The sequence below is a fragment of the Syngnathus leptorhynchus genome, chromosome 4 (genome assembly GCF_054491065.1).
Source record: "Syngnathus leptorhynchus isolate UIUO chromosome 4, UIUO_Slep, whole genome shotgun sequence".
In the NCBI taxonomy this organism is placed as follows: Eukaryota; Metazoa; Chordata; class Actinopteri; order Syngnathiformes; family Syngnathidae; genus Syngnathus; species Syngnathus leptorhynchus.
Genome location: NC_141198.1, coordinates 3,206,643 through 3,229,290, shown reverse-complemented (window position 1 = coordinate 3,229,290; position 22,648 = coordinate 3,206,643). Strand labels below are relative to the sequence as shown.

Sequence of the window (22,648 nt, the reverse complement as noted above, 5' to 3'; positions counted from 1 at the left end):
TATTTTTGACGACATATGCCTCTGCATGAGGCCCAAGGACATCTGAACCGACAGCGTGAGGGGGACCAGGGTTATTTGCGTTGAGCAATTGTGCTTGGTTTCAATAAGGTATGAATGACAAGATGAATGGGTTGACAGGCTTTTTGGGCCACAAAAACAACCAAGTTGAGGGCCTTGTATGGGCAGAGAGCCAGCATGCACGAGGGTCTCAAAGAGTAGTTACTATTCAAAGCGATGAGATCATGAGTCTCGCCAGGTATAAGAAAGGCGTTGCCTGGCAGACGGGGGGCTTCCGAACATCGTGTCTGTGGGGCGTGAAAGAACATCTTCTGACATCGGCAGAATAAAATCTTTTTCCAACCAGCCGTGTGTCCCCGAAGCATTTCCTTTTTTAAAGCCAGCATTTTTCACCAAGTGTTTTGAGAAGACCAGCGAAGCCACGAAGACAATTCACCACACTTCATATATCACCATATTTACCAAATTAATATGACTTGTAAGCTTATTTTGTACGTGAAATGCAATTCTAAATACCCCCCCATTACCAACAAATAAAAAAATAGTGTTTAATACAAACAACTTATAACAGTTTAATCTTCGTGTTTTTTTAACTATTACAAGTATTTTCAATGAAAATAAACATTAAAAAATATTATTTGCTCGACTAGATTGTAAAGGCAATAAACAAAAATACAAATAAATAAATAAATAAATAAATAAATAAATAAATAAATGGATGGATGAATGAATGAATGAATGAATGAATGAATGAATGAATGAATGAATGAATGAATGAATAGGCAGCTCCACCTCTCGACTCAACGGCTCTGTCCTATCCTTGTGTCGAGCGCCTCTTACTTTTTCGTTTCTGGCTGTTGGCATGTTCAGGCGAAGGAGCGGAATCTTGTTTCGCCGTTCACGTTTCGCACGGATTATTGAAGTAAAGCACTCGATGTTGAATTTGCCGAACACGCTCGAGAAAGGTACCAGGGGTAGATGCACACTTCCATTGCTTTGTTGAATTCTAGGTATGTTCACAGTTTTTTTTCCCGCCTCACCAGAAGTAACTGAATCATAATAAAGAGGAGATATATTTATCCTCATACTCCTCAATTCTAGGCTTTAACACCAATGATAGCTGAACAAACGATTCCACAGACTCCTACTTTGTACTAGCGGCACACTACGGCTTGAATTTACATTTGAGCATAAATGGTAATTTACTCCTGACTGAATTGCACTTTTTGAACTCTATTGTGTGGCCCCATTGATACTGTTGACTTGAAGACAAACAGAAACGTGATCTTGGACTTGTCCCACATATGGTAAATATGCTCACTGGTAGGTCCACTTGCACCTTCCTAAGATATTTTAATACATACGCTGTATCAAACAGTTTGCCTTTATTGAGATGAATGATAGTATTGAATGATATATTCAGAGAGATGTACCGGGTCTGGCAAAATGATCTGACACATTCCTACGTTTTATATAAAGCAATTAAATTAAAGAAACAAAAACATTATTTTTTATTTTCGAAAGGTGCATGTAATGCCATTTTGTTTTGGTTTGTTTTCGTCTTGTTTTCGAGTAATGTACCCTGTATATGATTTTCAGCAATGGAGTATAATCCATATTGTTTCAACCTGAGAGGTGTATCTAAATAATTTGTGACTTAAACTTAAGATTACTTCCGATGGTGTATGTGAGCGTACCCCTAGAAACCCACTTAAAGTGAGAAAACATGTTGATTGACAGAAAAAAAAACATCTGGAATCAAGAAGACCAAGAACATACTTTCAGGAAATGCATCATTGAGTAAAAATAAATACTGACAAAATTTTAATAGTGTGTCTAATAGTCTTGTCTTTTATTTCAACATTGTGAATTTGGGCGGCATGGTGAAGCACAGGTTAGCAGGTCCACCTGACAGTTCAGAGGGTGCGGGCTCGATTCCACCCTCCCTGGGTGGAGTGTGTATGTTCTCCCTGTGCCTGCGTGGGTTTTCTCCGGGAACTCCAGTTTCCTCCCACATCCCGATTGAGCACTTCAAATTGCCCCTAGGTGTGAGTGCAAGTGCGGATGGTTGTTCAGCTCTGTGTCCCCCGCCTACTGCCCGATTGTCGCTGGGATAGGCTCCAGCATGCCCGCGACCCCTGTGGGGACAAGCGGTACAGAAAATGAATGGATGGATGGATGGATGGATGAACCGGTTGGGTTAAATGTGTCCCCCGCCTAATGCCCGATGACGGCTCGGATAGGCTCCAGCATGCCCGCGACCCCTGTGGTAGCGATGAAAATTTTCCGCGGAGCCGCGGATTTCCGTGTTTTTTTTTCGTTGAAAGTATCATTTTCGTGAATTGTGTAAATTCGTTGAGAAAATGTTGTTTATATATGGGGGGGGGGGGGGGGGGGGGTAGGGAAGCGGCCGGCCAGCAATGTCAGCCTCGGCAACTCGTGAGCATTCGCCCGCCGCGATGGCATCTTACGGAAATCGGCTTGCCTCTGTAAACCTAACTAACTGGCAGCACTGATGCGACAACATCCGCCTTATTTTCGGCAGCATTTTGGTGCTACTTTCATCACATCATTTCCACTCGTTAACTTATGTGGAGAACTACCGTAATTTTCGGACTATTAGTCGCTCCGGAGCATAAGTCGCACCACCCATAAAATGCACAATAACGTGAAAAAAAAACATATTTAAGTCGCTCCGGAGTATAAGTCGCACTTTTGGGGCAAATGTATTTGTCAAAATCCAACACCAAAAACAGACACGAACCAGCAACAACAGGCTAAACGATACGGTATGCTAACGTGACATACACAAACGAGAGGCTGAGAACGGGCCTAACGTAACATTCAGAGTTATTCAAATGATTATTACATAAATAACACGTTTATCAGACCATCTGTGTCACTCCAAATCATAAAATACATCGATCATCGATCGTGTAAACAATGCCGCGTACGCGCGCCGTCGGACTCGTGATTTGCATGTCTAATTATTCCACAGACCCATATAACGATATAAAAAGTATATTTCAAATAACTATCATATAGCAACAATATTACCAAACCATCAGTCACTCCAAATCATAAAATACATCGATCATCGATCGTGTAAACAATGCCGCGTACGCGCGCCGTCGGACTCGTGATTTGCATGTCTGCCGTGATGTGTGCTCGCATGCTGTCCATCACAAGCAGAGCTTGCATCCGAAATTGCATTGCTGCCCCGACTGTTTTTTTTTTTAATAAACATCACCACACTAAATTCTCTTCAGCAGACCTGTGCTTTTTAAAAACTCAAAAAAACACAGCTTTCCCCTCCCAGTTGTTGCGTCACGGCCAATGGTGAAATTTAAATCACCCTCGTTCAGTTTAGTTTGAAAATAACTATATTTCTTTTTCAGTTCTTTTTTTTTGTTTTGTTAATTTGTTTCATGAACTTGAATATTGTGCTTTAAAGTGTGAATTGCTTTATTCGTTTTTTCAGTGTATTAAAAATAATATGTGAGGTGATCAACTGTATTAGTAAGTAGTGTTAATGATCAAGTAAATTTTTTTGAAAAAAACCCACATAGAAGTCGCTCCTGAGTATAAGTCGCCCCCCCCCCCCCCAAACTATGAAAAAAAACGCGACATATAGTCTGAAAATTACGGTAAGTGTTTTTATACTGCCACAATGTGAATTTGCGATTGATAGGGTTTTCATCACTTGTAGACGAGTTTTATAGTGAAATAGATCTAGGGCCTATCTATCTATCTATCTATCTATCTCTCTCTCTCTCTCTCTCTCTCTCTCTCTCTCTCTCTCTCTCTCTCTCTCTAGCCTAGCCCAGCCCAGCCCCTCCCCTCCCATCCCATCCCATCTCATCTCATCCCATCCCATCCCATCCCATCGGGCCCCAGACCCCCGGTCGGTGCCCCAGACCCCTGGCTACTTTTCAGTGTTTTTTCACATTTGCCATTCTCATCCCTGCTGTGGGGACAAGCGGTACAGAAAGAAATTCTAATACATTGGCAAGATGCAAAATATGGAATACCCAACTACTCACACACAAGGTTGTAATGTAATTAGCATGTGCCTGTTTGTGTCTCTCTTTATTTTTGATAGTGAGACTACTGAATGTGTTACTTGATATATTAGAACCTAAGCAGCTAAGGCTGTAAGAACCCTATTGTTTATGTCCGGATGTTTGAGGAACCATACATGACCGAAAACTCACCACGCACATTTGTGTTCTTCATAATTATGTTCTACATTATAAACTGCAAAGAACATTCTCCTTGGTTTGTGATTCATTGCAAATAATGGTTTGATTGATTGATTGACAATTTTATTTATTTATTTATTTATTCAAATATACAAATAACACAGCTTCCTGTTTGTTCTCAGATAAAGTCCTTTCATAAAACCAAAATGAAATTGAGGAAGCAAAATAAACACACAGAGAGAAAAAGAAAAGACATTTGGAAAGGAGTGAGAAGCATAGTTTTTTTTTAGCTCTCACCCCTTTATCCAAACATAATTTCTATGTACTATATATACGTAGATAAGTCTGATACATGTATATATGCACCTACATACATGCATATATATATAAATATTTATACCTCTTTATACCCCTATACACATATACCCACAAGTATACATGGTCAAGTCATGTTTATTTGTATAGCCCAAAATCACAAGCAGTCTCAAAGGGCTTCACATAGACAAACAATTATTCTCAAAGCATCCCCTGATCTTGAGCTCCCAAACGGGCAAGGAAAACCAAAATAAAACCTACCAGGGGAAAAATGAGAAACCTTGAGAAGGGACCACAGATGGAAGGATCCCCCTTTCAGCATCACCAGGCTGCAATGGATGCAAAGAGGGCACATAAAATACATAATATGGAAATCAAAAAGTGGATGACCAGGCAAAAGCGAAGAGCTGTCGGCGGAGCCCTCGATCGTACTGGCAGTGTCTTCGAGGAGGGTAATCCGCTGCAGTTCCTTCACCTTCACCTTCATCTTCTTCCGCTTATCCGGGGTCGGGTCGCGGGGGCAGCAGCTTTAGGAGGGACTCCCCGACCTCCCTCTCCCCAGCCACTTCCTCCAGCTCATCCCGGGGGATCCCAAGGCGTTCCCAGGCCAGCCGAGAGACGTAGTCTCTCCAGCGCGTCCTGGGTCGACCCCGGGGTCTCATACCGGTGGGACATGCCCGGAACACCTCCCTAGGGAGGCGTCCAGGAGGCATCCTGATGAGATGCCCGAGCCACCTCATCTGGCTCCTCTCAACGTGGAGGAGCAGCGGCTCTACGAGTCTCTCCCGGATGACCGAGCTTCTCACCCTATCTCTAAGGGAGAGCCCGGACACCCTGCGGAGGAAACTCATTTCAGCCGCTTGTATCCTGGATCTCGTTCTTTCGGTCACGACCCATGGCTCGTGACCATAGGTGAGGGTAGGAGCGTAAATCGACTGGTAAATTGAGAGCTTTGCCATTTGGCTCAGCTCTCTCTTCACCACGACGGACCGGTACAGAGTCCGCATTACTGCCGACGCTGCACCGATCCGCCTGTCGATCTCGCGCTCAGTCCTGCCCTCACTCGTGAACAAGACCCCAAGATACTTGAACTCCTCCACTTGGGGCAGGATCTCATCCCCGATCCGGAGAGGGCATTCCACCCTTTTCCGACCGAGGACCATGGACTCGGATTTGGAGGTGCTGACCCTCATCTCGACCGCTTCACACTCGGCTGCGAACCGCTCCAGTGAGAGCTGGAGATCACGGACTGAAGAAGCCAACAGCACCACGTCATCTGCAAAAAGCAGTGACGCGATGCTGAGGTCCCCAAACCGGACCCCCTCAATGCCTCCGCTGCGCCTAGAAATTCTGTCCGTAAAAATTATGAACAGAATCGGTGACAAAGGGCAGCCTTGGCGGAGTCCAACCCTCACTGGGAACGAATCCGACTTACTGCCGGAAATGCGGACCAAACTCTGGCATCGGTGATACAGGGACCGAACCGCCCTTATCAGTTGACTCGGCACCCCGTACTCCCGAAGCACCCCCCAGAGCACCTCCCGAGGGACACGGTCGAACGCCTTCTCCAAGTCCACAAAACACATGTGGACTGGTTGGGCGAACTCCCATGCACCCTCGAGGATCCTGCCGAGGGTGTAGAGCTGGTCCACTGTTCCACGGCGAGGACGAAAGCCACACTGCTCCTCCTGAATCCGAGGTTCGACCTCCCGACGGATCCTCCTCTCCAGCACCCCTGAATAGACCTTACCAGGGAGGCTGAGGAGTGTGATTCCCCTGTAATTGGAACACACCCTCCGGTCCCCCTTCTTAAAGAGGGGAACCACCACCCCAGTCTGCCAACCCAGAGGCACCGTCCCCGATGTCCACGCAATGCTGTAGAGGCGTCTCAGCCATGACAGCCCCACAACATCCAGAGCCTTTAAGAACTCCGGGCGGATCTCATCCACCCCCGGGGCCTTGCCACAGAGGAGTTTTTTAACTATCTCAGTGACTTCGACCTCCGAGATTGGAGAGTCCGCCTCAGAGTCCCCAGGCCCTGCTTCCACAATAGAAGGCGTGTCGGTGGAATTGAGGAAGTCTTCGAAGTATTCCCCCCACCGACTCACGACATCCCGAGTCGAGGTCAGCAGCACACCATCTCCACTGTAAACAGTGTTGACCGTGCACTGCTTCCCCCTCCTGAGACGCCGGATGGTGGACCAGAATTTCCTCGAAGCCGTCCGGAAGTCATTCTCCATGGCCTCGCCAAACTCCTCCCACGCCCGAGTTTTTGCCTCAGCAACCGCCGAAGCCGCGTTCCGCTTGGCCATCCGGTACCTGTCAGCTGCCGCCGGAGTCCCGCAGGCCAAAAAAGCCCTATAGGACTCCTTCTTCAGCTTGACAGCATCCCTTACCGCCGGTGTCCACCAGCGGGTTCAGGGATTGCCGCCACGACAGGCACCAACAACCTTACGGCCACAGCTCCGGTCGGCTGCCTCAACAATGGAGGCGCGGAAAAAGGTCCACTCGGACTCAATGTCCCCCGCCTCCCCCGGGACGTGGAAAAAGCTCTCCCGGAGATGGGAGTTGAAGCTCTTCCTGACAGGGGATTCTGACAGACGTTCCCAGCAGACCCTCACAGAGCGTTTGGGCCTGCCAGGTCGGACCGGCATCTTCCCCCACCATCGGAGCCAACCGTACTCTGAGCTGCCGTTCGGTGCATAGACACAAACAACAGTCAGGACCCGTCCCCCCACCCGAAGGCGGAGGGAGGCTACCCTCTCGGTCACCGGGGTGAACCCCAATGTGCAGGCGCCCAGCCGGGGGGCAATAAGTATGCCAACACCTGCTCGACGCCTCTCACCGTGGGCAACTCCAGAGTGGAAGAGAGTCCAGCCCCTCTCGAGAGGACTTGTACCAGAGCCCAAACTATGTGTGGAGGCAAGTCCGACTATGTCTAGTCGGAACCTTTCTGCCTCACACACCAGCTCGGGCTCCTTTCCAGCCAGAGGTGACATTCCATGTCCCTAGAGCCAGCCTCTGCAGCCGGGGATCGGACCGCCAAGGTCCCCGCCTTTGGCCGCCGCCCAGCTCACTATGCACCCGACCCCTTTGGCCCCTCCTATAGGTGGTGAGCCCATTGGAAGGGGGACCCACGTTTTCTTTTCGGGCTATGCCCGACCGGACCCCATGAGCGAAGGCCTGTCCACCAGGCGCTCGCCTTCGAGCCCCACCTCCAGGCCTGGCTCCAGAGAGGGGCCCCGGTGACCCGCGTCCGGGCGAGGGAAAACGACATCCATTTATTGTATTCATCATCAGGGGTCTTCTGAGCCGTGCATTGTCTGGCCCCTCACCTAGGACCCTTTTGCCATGGGTGACCCTACCAGGGGCATGAAGCCCCAGACAAAATGGCTCCTAGGATCATAGGGGCACGCAAACCCCTCCACCACGACAAGGTGACGACTCACGGAGGGGCCGCTGCAGTTCCCTCATCCTGAATTTGGTCCACGAGAATCTGGATAGCCGCTGTCAGTTTGGGTGTCACCTGACCACCTCCCCAGCTGGGGAGGGGTGGGGGAAGTGGGGTCGGGGAGAGGGAGCAAGAACAAACTCCAGCCGCATCGGCCATTACAGATTAATTAAAGGCCATATCATAGAAATATGTCTTTAAACGTGTGTCTTAAATGTTTCTACTGAGGTAGCAGTTCTAATATCCATTGGTAGGGCATTCCAGAGCTCTGGAGCCCGAATAGAAAATGCTCTAGACCCTGCAAACATTTTCTTGGCCCTCTGTGTCACTAAAAGACTAGCGTTTTGCGAACGAAGGTTATGAGACGGAACATAAGGAACAACTAGGTTGACGAGATATGAAGGCGGTAAGCCATGCAATAATTTATAGGTTAATAGAAGAACCTTGAAATCACATCTTAAATGGACCGGGAGCCAGTGTAAGTTGGCTAATATTGGGGTAATGTGATCAAATTTTCTTGTCCGTGAGAGCAGCCTTGCAGGAGCATTTTGTACTAACTGTAGACTTTTGATGCTGGACTTGGTAAACATAATACTTAAGGAAAAGTATGACTTTCACACCTGCAACCGCTTTGTTTTTTGTAGGAATGTAAGTCATAATGGATGAAGAACCAGAGAGAACTAAACGCTGGGAAGGTGGTTATGAGAGGACATGGTAAGACGTGCACTATAAGACCATTTTTAAACATGCTTCTTTCTAAATGTTTTTGCTTCTTTTTTTTTTTTAAACAGGGAAATTTTGAAGGAGGATGAATCAGGATCACTCAAGGCCACAGTTGAGGAGATCCTTTTTCAGTCCAAAAGGGACAGGTATGCTAATCATCCACCAAGTATTCATAACATTTTCAAAATTTAATTTATTTTAACATTCCTCATCAAAGTTTAGTATAAAACACAGTGGTAGGCGTGTCAGTAAATTTCACCTGTCTGTCATTATCCATTCGCCATCTGCCGGCCTGTCAATTTGTTAGTTAACATTTCAAACTGTCTTAGTGAAATTGCTCTTTCATCTTTTCTAATCTACAGTTCTTCACTGCAATTTTGGGAGGCTAAAAAACTTTTTACAAGGGGATTACAGCATGCAAATATAGGCTATGTTCAAACTGCAGGCCTTAATGCTCAATTTAATATTTTTGGGTGAAAGTGATGCAAATCAGTGAATGGCCAGATTTACCACAGCACTGTCAACTGTGAGCACCGTGAGTGCGGCGGTTCATCACTCAGCTCCTCCTCGAGTCTCTCACGTTTAGATTTGTACAACTTAACTCAAGTGTGTACTCGCTGCCTTTTATGCCTTAGCCCATACCTGTTGGTAATGCATGGCCAAGGATACATATCTAATGATAAAAAAAACATTGTTTCGCATCATGGTAGGAGGAGAAAGGCATCATGCACCAGAGTGTAGTTTGAAGCTAACGCGAGCCAGCAAGTCATCAACATACCTATTTTAGCTGTGGTGCAAGTTTTATATAATAACTTGTTTCTAACAAACATAAGATTAAAAAAAAAAAGTAAAACACCTTTTAATAACTAATATGGGGGGATCACTATTTCAGCACATTGATGTCCAATGACACGTTAGTATTTTCAAGTTGGAACTACAGTAAAATACTACAGTAATCCCTTGTTTATCACGGATAATTGGTTCCAAAACCACCCCGCGATAAGTGAAATCCGCGAAGTAGGGTCACCCTCTCATCTACGCTTTTTGTGTCAATTATTGTATATGAAACCATTTCAGTGCATATGTTATTATTAGAACATTAAATAACAGTTCCAAACATATAAATAATACATTAATAATATACTATATAACATACAGAAAATATTGTAAAAATATTGAAAATATAAATATTATACATGTGTGCGTGTGTGTGTAACATATGTAGATGTGATCTTCTGTTGTTGACCTTGGTTAAACAGGGACTTCTAGTGATCACAAGTTACCATAGCAGCGCATTTAGTAGATGTAGATGTAGCTAAAGTATACATACTGTAAATATGATTTTAGGCCTCTTTTATGATTATAACAACTTTTTTAACAAGCTACAATGCTGTAAATATGTTTTCAGTAGTCTTCTATTATCACAACGTCTTCTATAACGAAGTACAACACTGCAAATATGTTTTTTGAACTCTTATTATAACAACTTTTTTCCTCCTTTTGGCTGGAAAAAATCCACAATGCAGTGAAGCTGCGATAAACAAACCGCGAAGTTGAGAGGGCTCACTGTATTAAGGTTGGTTGTGCAGTACATAGTAAACAAAGTGTTTTCTACTAGAAAAAGAAAAATTATCAAATTCAAAGAAACATTTGGAATGGCAACAGGCTATCTGAAGCAGAGGTACACTTAATGCAGGAGATCCCTGGATTTTGAATTGCAATTTTTCCTCCCATTGTTTGTTTTCAATGGTTGTTCATAATTTCTCTGTACCTGTGGATTGTGTAAACTGTAGAAAAAGTAACATTTTACAGTTCATAAAAATAAACATATTACCAAATGCGCTTTGCAATGAATAAAACAAAGTTAAGCAGCAATACTTTGTACAAGGAACGAAGATAAATTATTGTGATAGTGTTATCCTCGCAGTTGTTCAAGTGAGCAAGGCCCTGTCACTGCACCATAAATTGGAACCTAGCTTGAAACGAAACATGGCAAAAAATGGTTAGTACACAAACAAGAAAAAAGAGTAATTGCGCCAGAAACAAATGCTGGAATCCCCTCGGAATAGCTGGATGGACTTTGAAGACTGGCAGTCTGTGCTTCCTCTTTCAAGCTACTGCCCCTGCGACCCAATCTTGAATAAGTATAAGAAAATCGAAGGATGGATGATTTACATATTTAAATTGTGTGTAATTTCCTTCTTCACAGGATAATAAAAAGCTGTGGCCAAATAAGACTTGGAATGGTGAGTGAAACTTTTTCATGTGCCCTATTTTTATAGTTCATGAGAATCTTTAAAATAAATATTCTTCATTTATACTTTTAGATCATATCATGTCAGGTTGTGGAATTTCTTCACAGTTGTTCACAAATTCGAATCTTCACTTTTTTAAAATTAGTTGTTACGTTGGCATTTGTTCTGAAAAAAACCAATTTTCACATAATTGGTGTTGCTACCCTCTTATCAAGTCTGAAAAGTGAAAAATCTAAAAGGAAATAGAAAATGGGGAATTTCTTCTTGCGCTTAAAGTAGAGCTGCAGAGACTGTTTGTAGGTCTTGGTCTTTTACATTCCGGTATGTCTCCAAAATTTTGGTGAAACATTCAACAATTTCGTTCAATATTTGTAGAAACTGCAACTACCGTATTTTCCGGACTATAGGGTACAAGTCGCACCAGCCATAAAATGCATTATAAAGAAGAAAAAGAAATACAGTAATCCCTCATTTATCGCGGATAATTGGTTCCAAGATCACACACAAGACCATGTGAAAATCCGCGAACTAGTGTCAACCTTTTTTTTTAAACATTGTTGTGTGAGACATATGTACGTATATGTAGCTAAAATACACATACTATAATGTTTTTAGAACTCTTTTATTATTATAACAACTTTTTTATAACAAGGTACAAGTGTACATACTGTAAATATGCTTTTAGAACTCTTTTATCCATCCATCCATCCATCCATCTTCTTCCCCTTATCCGGGGTCGGGTCGCGGGGGCAGCAGCTTTAGGAGGGACTCCCAGACTTCCCTCTCCCCAGCCACTTCATCCAGCTCATCCCAGGGGATCCCAAGGTGTTCCCAGGCCATCTGAGAGACATAGTCTCTCCAGCACGTCCTGAGTCGTCCTCGGGGTCTCCTACCTGTGGGACATGCCCGGAACACCTCCCTAGGGAGGCGTCCAGGAGGCATCCTGATGCGATGCCCGAGCCACCTCATCTGGCTCATTTTAACGTGGAGTAGTAGCGACTCTACTCCGAGTCTCTCCCGAATGACCGAGCTTCTCACCCTAGGTGAGGGTAGGAGCATAAATTGACCGGTAAATTGAGAGCTTTGCCTTTTGGCTCAGCTCTCTCTTTACCACAACGAACCGGTACAGAGTCCGTATTATTGCCAATGCTGCACCGATCCGCGTGTCGATCTCGCGCTCCATCCTCCCCTCACTCGTGAACAAGATACTTGAACTCCTCCACTTGGGGCAGAATCTCATCCCCCATCCAGAGAGGGCATTCCACCCTTTTCCGACTGAGGACCGTGAACTCTGATTTGGAGGTGCTGACCCTCATCCTGACCGCTTCACACTCAGCTGCGAACCGCTCCAGTGAGAGCTGGAGATCACGGCCTGAAGAAGCCAACTGCACCACATCATCTGCAAAAAGCAGAGACGCAATGCTGAGGTGCCCAAACCGGACCCCCTCAACGCCTCGGCTGCGCCTAGAAATTCTGTCCATAAAAATAATGAACAGAATCGGTGACAAAAGACAGTCTTGGCGGAGTCCAACCCTCACTGGGAACGAATCCGACTTAATGCCGGAGATGCGGACCAAACTCTGGCATCGGTGATACAGGGACCGAACCGCCCTTATCAGTTGGCTCGGCACCCCGTACTCCCGAAGCACTCTCCACAGAATCTCCAGAGGGACACGGTTGAACGCCTTCTCCAAGTCCACAAAACACATGTGGACTGGTTGGGCGAACTCCCATGCACCCTCGAGGATCCTGCCGAGGGTGTAGAGCTGGTCCACTGTTCCACGGCCAGGACGAAAGCCACACTGGTCCTCCTGAATCTGAGGTTCGACCTCCCGACGAACCCTCCTCTCCAGCACCCTTGAATAGACCTTACCAGGTAGGAGGAGTGTGATTTCCCTGTAATTGGAACACACCCTCCGGTCCCCCTTCTTAAAGAGGGGAACCTCCGCCCCAGTCTGCCAATACAGAGGCTCCGTCCCCGATGTCCACGCAATGCTGTAGAGGCGTGTCAGCCATGACAGCCCCACAACATCCAGAGCCTTTAAGAACTCCGGGCAGATCTCATCCACCCCCGGGGCCCTGCGACCGAGGAGTTTTTTAACTACCTCAGTGACTTCGACCCCAGAGATTGGAGAGTCCGCCTCAGAGTCTCTAGGCCCTGCTTCCACAATGTAATGTGTGTTGATGGAATTGAAGAGGTCTTCGAAGTATTCTCCCCACCGACTCACGACGTCCCGAGTTGAGGTCAGCAGCATGCCATCTCCACTGTAAACAGTGTTGACTGTGCGCAGCTTCCCCTTCCTGAGACACCGGATGGTGGACCAGAATTTCCTTGAAGCCGTCCAGAAGCCATTCTCCTTGGACTCGCCAAACTCCTCCCACGCCCGGGTTTTTGCCTCAGCAACCGCTGAAGCCGCGTTCCGCTTGGCCATCTGATACCTGTCAGCTGCCTCCGGAGTCCCGCAGGCCAAACCGGCTCGATAGGACTCCTTCGTCAGCTTGACGGCATCCCTTACCGCCGGAGTCCACCAGCAGGTTCGTGGATTGCCGCCACGACAGGCACTAACAACCTTACGGCCACAGCTCCAGTTGGCTGCCTCAACAATGGAGGTGCGGAACATGGTCCACTCGGACTCAATGTCCCCCGCCTCCTCCGGGACGTAGGAAAAGCTCTGCCGGAGGTGAGAGTTGAAGCTCTTCCTGACAGTGGATTCTGCCAGACATTCCCAGCAGACCCTCACAAAGCGTTTGGGTCTGCCAGGTCTGACCGGCATCTTCCCCCACCATCGGAGCCAACTCACCACCAGGTGGCGATCAGTTGACAGCTCTGCCCCTCTTCACCCGAGTGTCCAAAACATGTGGCCGCAAATTCGATGACGCGACTACAAAGTCGATCATCGAACTGCGGCCTAGGGTGTCCTGGTGCCAAGTGCACCCATGGACACCCTTACGTTTGAACATGGTGTTCATTATAGAAAATCTGTGTCAAGCACAGAAGTCCAACAATAGAACACCAGTTGGGTTCCGATCGGGGCGGCCGTTCCTCCCAATCACGCCCCTCCAGGTCTCACTGTCATTGCCCACGTGAGCATTAAAGTCACTCAGTAGAACGATGGAGTCCTCAGAAGGTGCGCTTTCCAGCACTTCCTCCAGGGACCCCAAGAAGGGTGGGTACTCTGAGCTGCCGTTTGGTGCATAGACACAAACAACAGTCAGGACCCGTCCCCCCACCCGAAGGTGGAGGGAGGCTACCCTCTCGTTCTCTGGGGTGAACCCCAATGTGCAGGCGCCCAGCCGGGGGGCAATAAGTATACCCACACCTGCTCGACGCCTCTCACCGTGGGCAACTCCAGAGTGGAAGAGAGTCCAGCCCCTCTTGAGATGGCTAGTACTGGAACCCAAACTGTGTGTAGAGGCAAGTCCGACTATGTCTAGTCGGAACTTTTCTGCCTCGCATAGCAGTTCGGGCTCCTTTCCAGCCAGAGAGGTGACATTCCATGTCCCAAGAGCCAGTTTCTGCACCTGGGGATTGGACTGCCAAGGTCCCTGCCTTTGGCCGCCGGCCAGCTCACAATGCACCCGACCCCTTTGGACCCTCCCACAGGTTGTGAGCCTATGGAAAGGGGGGACCCACGTTTCCTTTTCGGGCTGCGCTTGCCTTCGAGCCCCATCTCTAGGCCTGGCTCCAGAGGGGGGCCCCGGTGACCCACGTCCAGGCGAGGGAAATCCGAGTCCATATATGTTTTTCTTCACGAGGGGCTTTTTTAGCCGTGCTTTGTCTGGCCCCTCACCGAGGGCCCTTTTGCAATGGGTGACCCTACCAGGGGCATGAAGCTCCAGACAACATGGCTCCTAGGATCATTGGGACACGCAAACGCGGAGGGGTATAAAAACAATTTTATTAGTTTGACAATTTTTCGGAACAAGGTACAATACTGTAAATGTTTTTAGAACTCTTATTATAACAACTTTTTTTTACAAAAACGTACAAGTGTGTGTACTGCCATTTTGTGGATATTCCCTGCCTTCTGCTGGCGTTTTGGCAACTTCCATGCCATAATTCCTCAATTTCGAAGGTTTATTTTGAATTTGTGCTTTTTTTGGGGGGGGGGAATCTGCGATGTACTGAAGTTGCGATAATCTAACCGCGATGTAGCGAAGGATTACTGTATATAAATGTTAGGATACGGATTTTAGCTATTGATCTGACTCCAAATTGCGATCAACACTTAACACAAGTTGCTATGTCCCAATCCACACACTGGGGCACCTAACAATTTTGCGAGTTCGTTCTGTCAAAGAGAAGACCAGTAGATCAATCAGACCAAATTTACCAATTGTTTATTCCTAACAAAGCGCACTAATACAGGCCTGGGTCCCGGGTCCCTCACACTAAAACTCGTGCGTTTTTGTGACCACCAAAAGACGACACATTCTTCCGGGTTGCCCAGTTTTAAAGAAACACAATCTGAATATTAAAACATGCAAAACATTGTGTGATGATTGGTCGATGGCCATCTCCTTCCCGTCGAGGTGTCATCACTGTGGTCAGGGGCTGGACTTTCTCCTCTCGAAGCCCGACCACCTGGACGTGGTGTTGTTCTTTGTTCTCGTTCCTCACCAACCTTGAGGTGTTAACGTCCGGTACTCCCTTCGTCCCGTATTCCCTTCGTCTGGTACTCCCTTCCTGGGCCTGTTTCACAACACTTCAAAGAAGACAAGTTCATGCAGTGTGCCTGCACATTCCTCACCCCCACCAATCCACATGAGCACTCCAATACTAGATATTATATTGATATGATTATAAGTTTAACACAACCTTAAAAAATATGTTTGCAAACTGCTGAAAGCACATTTCTCTTTAGTCCCTCTCATGACCTAATTTATGAGGTCATCACCCGTTACTCTAGCAAACAGCTACCAGTGCGCTATCGGTCCTTCCTTCCCCCCGCAGCTCATGTTGAGTCACCAGGGTATATTGGCCCATCGGTGGCAACGGGCCAACAGTTTTCTCAATCAACTGGACAGTGAGTGATCAAATACATGGAATACAACAACAACCGCATAACATCATAATTGTAGTAAAAATAGCCAGAGCAACAAGCACAGACATGATGAGCCCTTTCCAGTTTCCCCTGGTGCCGTGTTGTTTGGGATGAAAGTACAACATGCATCACCAAACATTCCACACACACCATGTTCCTTAGGCAATAGCAGGTCCAACGAATTCTATTTTGGAACACCATTAACGACGTTGCAGCCAATTGTTCATGAACTGCAGCAAATGATTCAGCTGTATAATTACCCAGTCGTTGGACATTGTAGTGAACGTAATTAATACAGTCTACATTTTATTGGGGGTGATCCATCGGAGGATACTTTCGAATCCCGAGGCCACTTGATTAACGAGTTTATACTCATTTGGTACACCCCGGGGCACTCCTATAGCGTCAATATATGTTGGATAATCGTCGCTCAACCACTGGGGCAAAACGTCTCTTTTGGCTCGCTTCGGGAGCTCCGCCAATGGGGACTTCAGGTCCCAATTGAGATTCTGTATTTCAATGGGGACAACCACCACAGGCATTATCAAAGACACGAGGGCACAGATACCTGATGCATTCTTCGGCAAGCGATCATATAATTTGTCATCGCCACACCACAACCAGATGTCTGCACGAGAGAAAGGAGAGGTTACAGTCAGTGACAAATTTAATTTGCACCATGTGGGATCTATTGTCCCAATACTTATGCCGGTTCCTTTTAACTTTAAACATGTCATATTTTGTTGAGTCACTTGGTTGTCCAATTAAACAACGTGACATACGTTTGCCAATTTCCGCTGTCACATCTCTCTCAAACCCCCCTGTTCCTCTCGTGAGAGCTCTTCTGTTGTGTTCACCTTAGCTTCTACTTTTCCTCTGCATCGATGTTGTCTATAGGTGGGTGAAATTTGAATCTGGGACGTTTTCTGCTAGATGGTCTCATCAATTGTCATCAATGTCCACACAAAAAGACAACTTAATAAAAATAGCACGACTAAAATTAATTCTGAAAAGTCCGAAAAACCTTTCGAGCCCTCCCCTTTACTTTTCCGTATTGCTGCTCCTTTTCCTTCTGTCCTCCCCCCCTCTTGGCCGGGTCCGGGACACGGCCAACAGGAATACCTTCTTCCTGACGTAACAAACTCTGGGGCCGGACGTAGGTGTGAGTAGTGATACCACCGGCGTCCTTTGAAGTCGAGCTGGGTCGCGTGAGACGTCCTGGCCAAGACACGAAAGGGGCCCTTCCACCTGGGGTCCGTCCACTTTCTGGAGATGATTCGGACGTACATGTACGGTGTGAGCTGTTTCTCCACCGACACGCCTTCCGCAGCCGCAGCGGATTTCTCTCCAATCTTTGCAGAAACACTGGACACCAAAGCAGACAAATAGGACCAGTACGCTGCATGAGACAAATTTGGTACCGTAACATCCTCCGGTGGGACGAGCGTCTTTGCTGGTCCCGGCATCAGACGACCCGTCATCAATTCAAACGGTGCGAATCCAGTGTGCCTGTTAACGGATTGCCGCACAGACAACAAGGCAAGCGGAAGCGCTTGGAGCCAATTCATTTTCGTTTGAGCCATAATTTTGGCCAGTTTTTCCTTCAACGTCCGGTTCATTCGTTCAACTTTGCTATGGCTCTGAGGATGGTAGACACAGCCGAATCGATGCTTCAAACCCAAAATTGATTCCACCTTGGCCAAGGCTTTGTTGTTAAAGTGCGTATAATTGTCAGAGCGGATCAGGGCCGGAAAACCATGCGTGGGGATGTAATGGGTCATCAAAGCCTTGATCACAGCAGCAGAATCTTCCTTCGAGCACGGATATGCCTCAGGCCAGCCTGAGTAAGCATCAACCAACACAAGCAAAAAGCGTTTCCCATTCACTCTTGTATACATGTCGGTGAAATCAATGATCACCTCTGCCCCCGGCCACGGGGCCGGCTGAAACAGGCCGGGCTTAGGCTTCAACATAGGACGTGCATTGAATGTCTGGCAGGACTCACAATCCGCAACGAATTTCCAGACCACGTCCGAGAGTCTGGGATGCCACCAACTTCGGAGATGGATCATCATGGCATGGGGACCCACATGGGAAGTGTGTGTGCCTGTGACAGGACCTCCGCCATTAGCCTTCCCTCCGGAAGAGCGGGCTGGCCTTTGGGTCCTACCCACAACCCATCTGATCGTTTGAAAGCCTTTGCTGCCAGCCAGACTGATTTTTGTTCCGGGGACGTGGCATCCTGGGCGGCACACAGATCGGTATGTGAGAGCGACAGAGGTAAACAGGAGTCGGGATGTTCCCCGTCCAGGATTACTGGATCGCGGGACACCATCATCATCTCCAACAATCCTGTGTCTGCCATGGGTTGTTTAATTTGTTATGCATTCTGAGACTCAGACCAGTACAAATTAGGAATGTGAGTTTTCCGCCAATCGGTCTGTTCCAACAACTGCTTGACCATTGAGCCCAATTGTCTGGCCTCGTGTCCTGGGGCAAGAGCCAGCGAAATGTGTGGCACCCCTTTCTCTGTCATTTTGAACCACTGCATTTGTTCATATGTCAGCTCAGTTGACGCTGCAAGTCCCTCTTTACCAATCAAAATGCATGATGAAGTTAAATCCCACATGTGCCCTTCAATTTCTTCAAACAAATCCTGATATACATCATCACTTTTTCGGTCATAATATAGAGTGCAATGCAAAGGATCAACAGGTGGGTGGTATGGCGCCAGTGAGCAGATCCAGGGTTTCCACAGCAGGTAGGTCGAGAGCACACCACCACCAGCAGGGGTCTCTGGCTCCAGCCTGGCCCAGTAGATGGTTGCAGTTTCTGCTTCTGCCGGTAGGGGCGCCATCAAATTGATCGGAGTGTCTGTGGAATGGATATATTTGTGCCACAGTCTACACCCCGTCTGGGTGATCACAGTTTCAAGTGGTTTGGTAAAAGGCAGAGTTCGTGGTTGTCCCGAGAAGCCGACGAAAGTTGTTGTTTTCTTTGACAGTGAGGATACAGAAAGGGCAGTGTTTATGGATGAATAAGTTGCTCCTGTGTCCACCAACATCTGCACAGGTTTTCCCTCCACTGTCACATGAAGCATTGGCTCCACCGGGCCACTGCTTCTCTGGCTCCCCGGGCAGCCCTGTTGCATCGACGCCTTGGGTTGATGTGGCGGGCCTGCGGCTGGGCGGGCGGCTCCGCGCGGTCGATACTACGGGCATTCTCTTGCCCAGTGATCGGTTTCGCCGCAGATGAAGCATGCGTTGGGCGAATGGGGTTTGTATGTTGCCCTAAGCAGGTGCACTCCCTCCCCGGCCTCTGTGTCCGCCCCGGAACTGGCCCCTTCCGCACCCCACCACCTGAGGAGCCTGTGACATTTGCATTTCCTTTTTCTGTGATTTAGACTGTTTAGCTTCACCATGCATTTTTGCCAAATGTAATTTCAACAACTGTTTGGATAATGCGTCTGTCTCGTTATCAACTTTAGCTTGTGACTCAGTGAACATTCTGCAGTGATGCAAAAGATGACGTTTAAATCGTTCCTCGGCACAAACCAGAATGTCAGGGTCTGACATTAGCTGCTTCTTCACATCTGGCGGAAGTCCATGCACCAGCGCCGTCCGGAAGAGCACCTCTGCGTCGTGCGTGAGAGCCAGATGGCGACCTGTGGTTTCAATCCAACTCTCCACACATGTAACATTATGTTGCGCAGGTGACATTTTCACATCATAAGGAAACATAGTGGGGGCCAGATCGATGGGTTGTGGGAAAGTAAATTTAATGTTTTCAAACAGGGGCGCTGCTACTGGTGGCAAGGGCACCTCCCTCCCCAGTCTCGCTGTCCCTGCTGCTTCCTCAATCGCCTGCAATTGCACTAGGGAGCATGCTCCCGTAACATCTGGCGCATGTCACCAAGTGTACAGCTCTGCCCACCCATCAGAGCCAAAAATTTGTTCAGCCACACCTTGCCTCCTCTGTGAAGTGGGGGCATCTTTTCCATCATCGCAGTCACATCACGGAGCACCATGGGCTCGTAGTGCTGACCGCCCGATGTGGTCACCAGCAAACACATCAATTCATTTTTTCTCTCACATTAACAACACTTTCCACGGGCAGTTTCTTCTGAGTGGCGAAGCTCTTGCAGCTGTTGCCAAATTGTGCAAAGAGCGTCGCTCTTCCTCCTTCCTAATGTGCTTCTTGAGCACCTTGCGCTTACGCCAGCCGGCGCCTTTCTGCTCGTCCTCTAACATGTCTCTTTTTGCTGCAACAGCTGTGCCAGGTAACATGTCCCAAATTGTTGAAAAGCCCTGAAACAATTTGTCGGCTTCCAATTTCGCGAAAACTTTTCGGTGTCTCACACGCTCCTTTGCCACTTTCTTACTGTCAATGCCACTCACAATTTGCGCTACCACATCAGCATACATCAATCTCACTCCATTCATTCCTTTCAGCACACTCCTCTCATCACATACACTATCTCACTCCATTCATTCCTCTCAGTCACTCACAATTTGCGCTACCACATCAGCATACATCAATCTCACCCCATTCATTCCTTTCAGCACACTCCTCTCATCACATACACTATCTCACTCCATTCATTCCTCTCAGTACACACACTCCTTTCATCACGCACGCACACACACACACACACACACACACACACACACACACACACACACACACACACACCCCAATTGGGTTTATTTTGGATATTTTAGCGGTCTGATCTCTCACAGGAGGAACTGTTACCACCGGATATTTTTTGAGGAGGCCTCACTTCCCCTCGGGGATCTCTAAATAAAAAACATACAAACAGCTATTTGAATACGTTCGTCACCGCATTCGTGTCCGCCACGACGAAGCTAGGTCCCTGACCTATCCTTAGTACGCGTAAGTCCCTGACTTTACCGTGCACGTTACACGTAAGTTCCAAACTTATTCACCGTACGTATCATAACGTCTCGCACACCTTATTTGATCTGAACAACAGTCTCCTCTTAAATTTCCTCTTTCAATTTGCAGAATTTAGACTTATAGTAACAGGCATTCTGCTTACCTTATCAGTTATGAGCTCAGAGTTGAGGAGACGTCGTACCAGCTCAACGTTGTGCGCTTATTCCAAACTGTTCGCTGACCGGGAGACAGTGTCCCTGACACTGTCCGGTGACTTGAATACAGACCACGAGTTGTCAATTACCCTTCTCTTTACATCACGTCGGGGTCACCAAGAAATTGTTAGGATACGGATTTTAGCTATTGATCTGACTCCAAATTGCGATCAACACTTAACACAAGTTACTATGTCCCAATCCACACACTGCCGCACCTAACAATTTTGCAAGTTCGTTCTGTCAAAGAGAAGACCAGTTGATCAATCAGACCAAATTTACCAATTGTTTATTCTGACAAAGCGAACTAATACAGGCCTGGGTCCCGGGTCCCTCACACTAAAACCCATGCGGTTTTGTGACCACCAAAAGACATTCTACCGGGTTGCAGATGAAAAAAACTGCAACTTATACAGTGGAGCCTCGGTTTTCGACCACAATCAGTTCCAGAAGGCTGTTCGAGATGTGAATCGTTCGAATTCCAAATCACGTTTTTCCCATTACAAATAATGGAAAAAAATGTAATCTGTTCCAAGCAAAAAAAAAACAAAACGCCTTTTTTAAGCATTTTTTCATTTGCGCGTTTTTGTCCGATCGCGCAACTGCAGCGCACCGCCGACCGCGCAACCGTAGCGCGTTGCCGACCACGCAAATGCACCGCGCTGGTCGCATTATTGTGACAGAGAGGTCGCTGAAATTTAGAAAAGATTTTTAAAGTCCTAATGGACTTTCCAAAATTTAAATGGACCTCAGTGCGCAGGGAGCTTAATTTGGTCCGATCTTGCAACCGCAGCACGCCGGCCGGGCGCTCACTGTCTCATTGCTTTGTGTTTTAGGATGGCTTTACTGCTCCCACTTGCTTCCTTTGGAGGCATGATTAGAGTTGATGCAATCCTCAGGGTAACGAGAATGTAATAACGAACAGAGTCAGTTGGCATGCGGGTCCTCTCGGCTCGTCTCGCGAGGTTCGGCAACCGAATTCCGTCCGACATCTGAAGCAAAAAAAATCTCACATTTTTTGTTAGAATACCGATTTGTTCGAGAACCGTGACGTTCGAAAACTGAGGCTCCACTGTAGTCCGGAAAATACAGTAATAAATCTTTGCAATAAACCCCATAACGTAATGATGAATTTATCAGGTGGGATGTGTGCACCAAGTTTCATATGTTTTCAAGAATGTGAAGACCATCAAAATCCATTCATTTTTTTGGTTGCGAGCGTGTCCCAGGGTGGTAGGTGGGATACACCCAGAACTGGTCGGCATAAACAACCAACCATACATAGTCACATTCACACCGACGCACAAGTTGGAGAAGTTGATTGGCCTACGTGCACTATGCGTGTCTTTGGAATTTGGGAGGAAATCCACAGGGAGAGCATGCAAAATCCACACAGGAAGGCTGGAAGTGGAATCAAACCCGGCACCTCAGAACTGTGAGCCGAACAACAGTTTTTAATGGTGTATCACATGACTGGAAAGATAGCCACAAGGTGGCGCAAATTCCCCAGCAAAGACTACATACAAAG

At 47.2% G+C, this 22,648-nt stretch overlaps 1 protein-coding gene across 8 annotated transcripts in view; it reads left to right on the top strand.

Annotated features, from left to right (window-relative positions):
- Positions 1-837: 837 nt before the first annotated feature.
- Positions 838-22,648, top strand: part of gtf2h2 (general transcription factor IIH, polypeptide 2) — a 69,268-nt gene continuing 47,457 nt past the window's right edge. For 4 of the 8 annotated variants that reach the window (XM_085908759.1, XM_085908758.1, XM_085908757.1 and 1 more), the window contains exons 1-4: positions 864-1,028; positions 8,631-8,700; positions 8,778-8,855; positions 10,919-10,955. In XM_085908759.1, coding sequence (XP_085764885.1) covers positions 8,645-8,700; positions 8,778-8,855; positions 10,919-10,955 — 171 coding nt within the window. In that variant the 5' untranslated portion in view covers positions 864-1,028; positions 8,631-8,644. The other 4 variants (XM_085908755.1, XM_085908756.1, XM_085908753.1 and 1 more) reach the window with 4 other exon arrangements.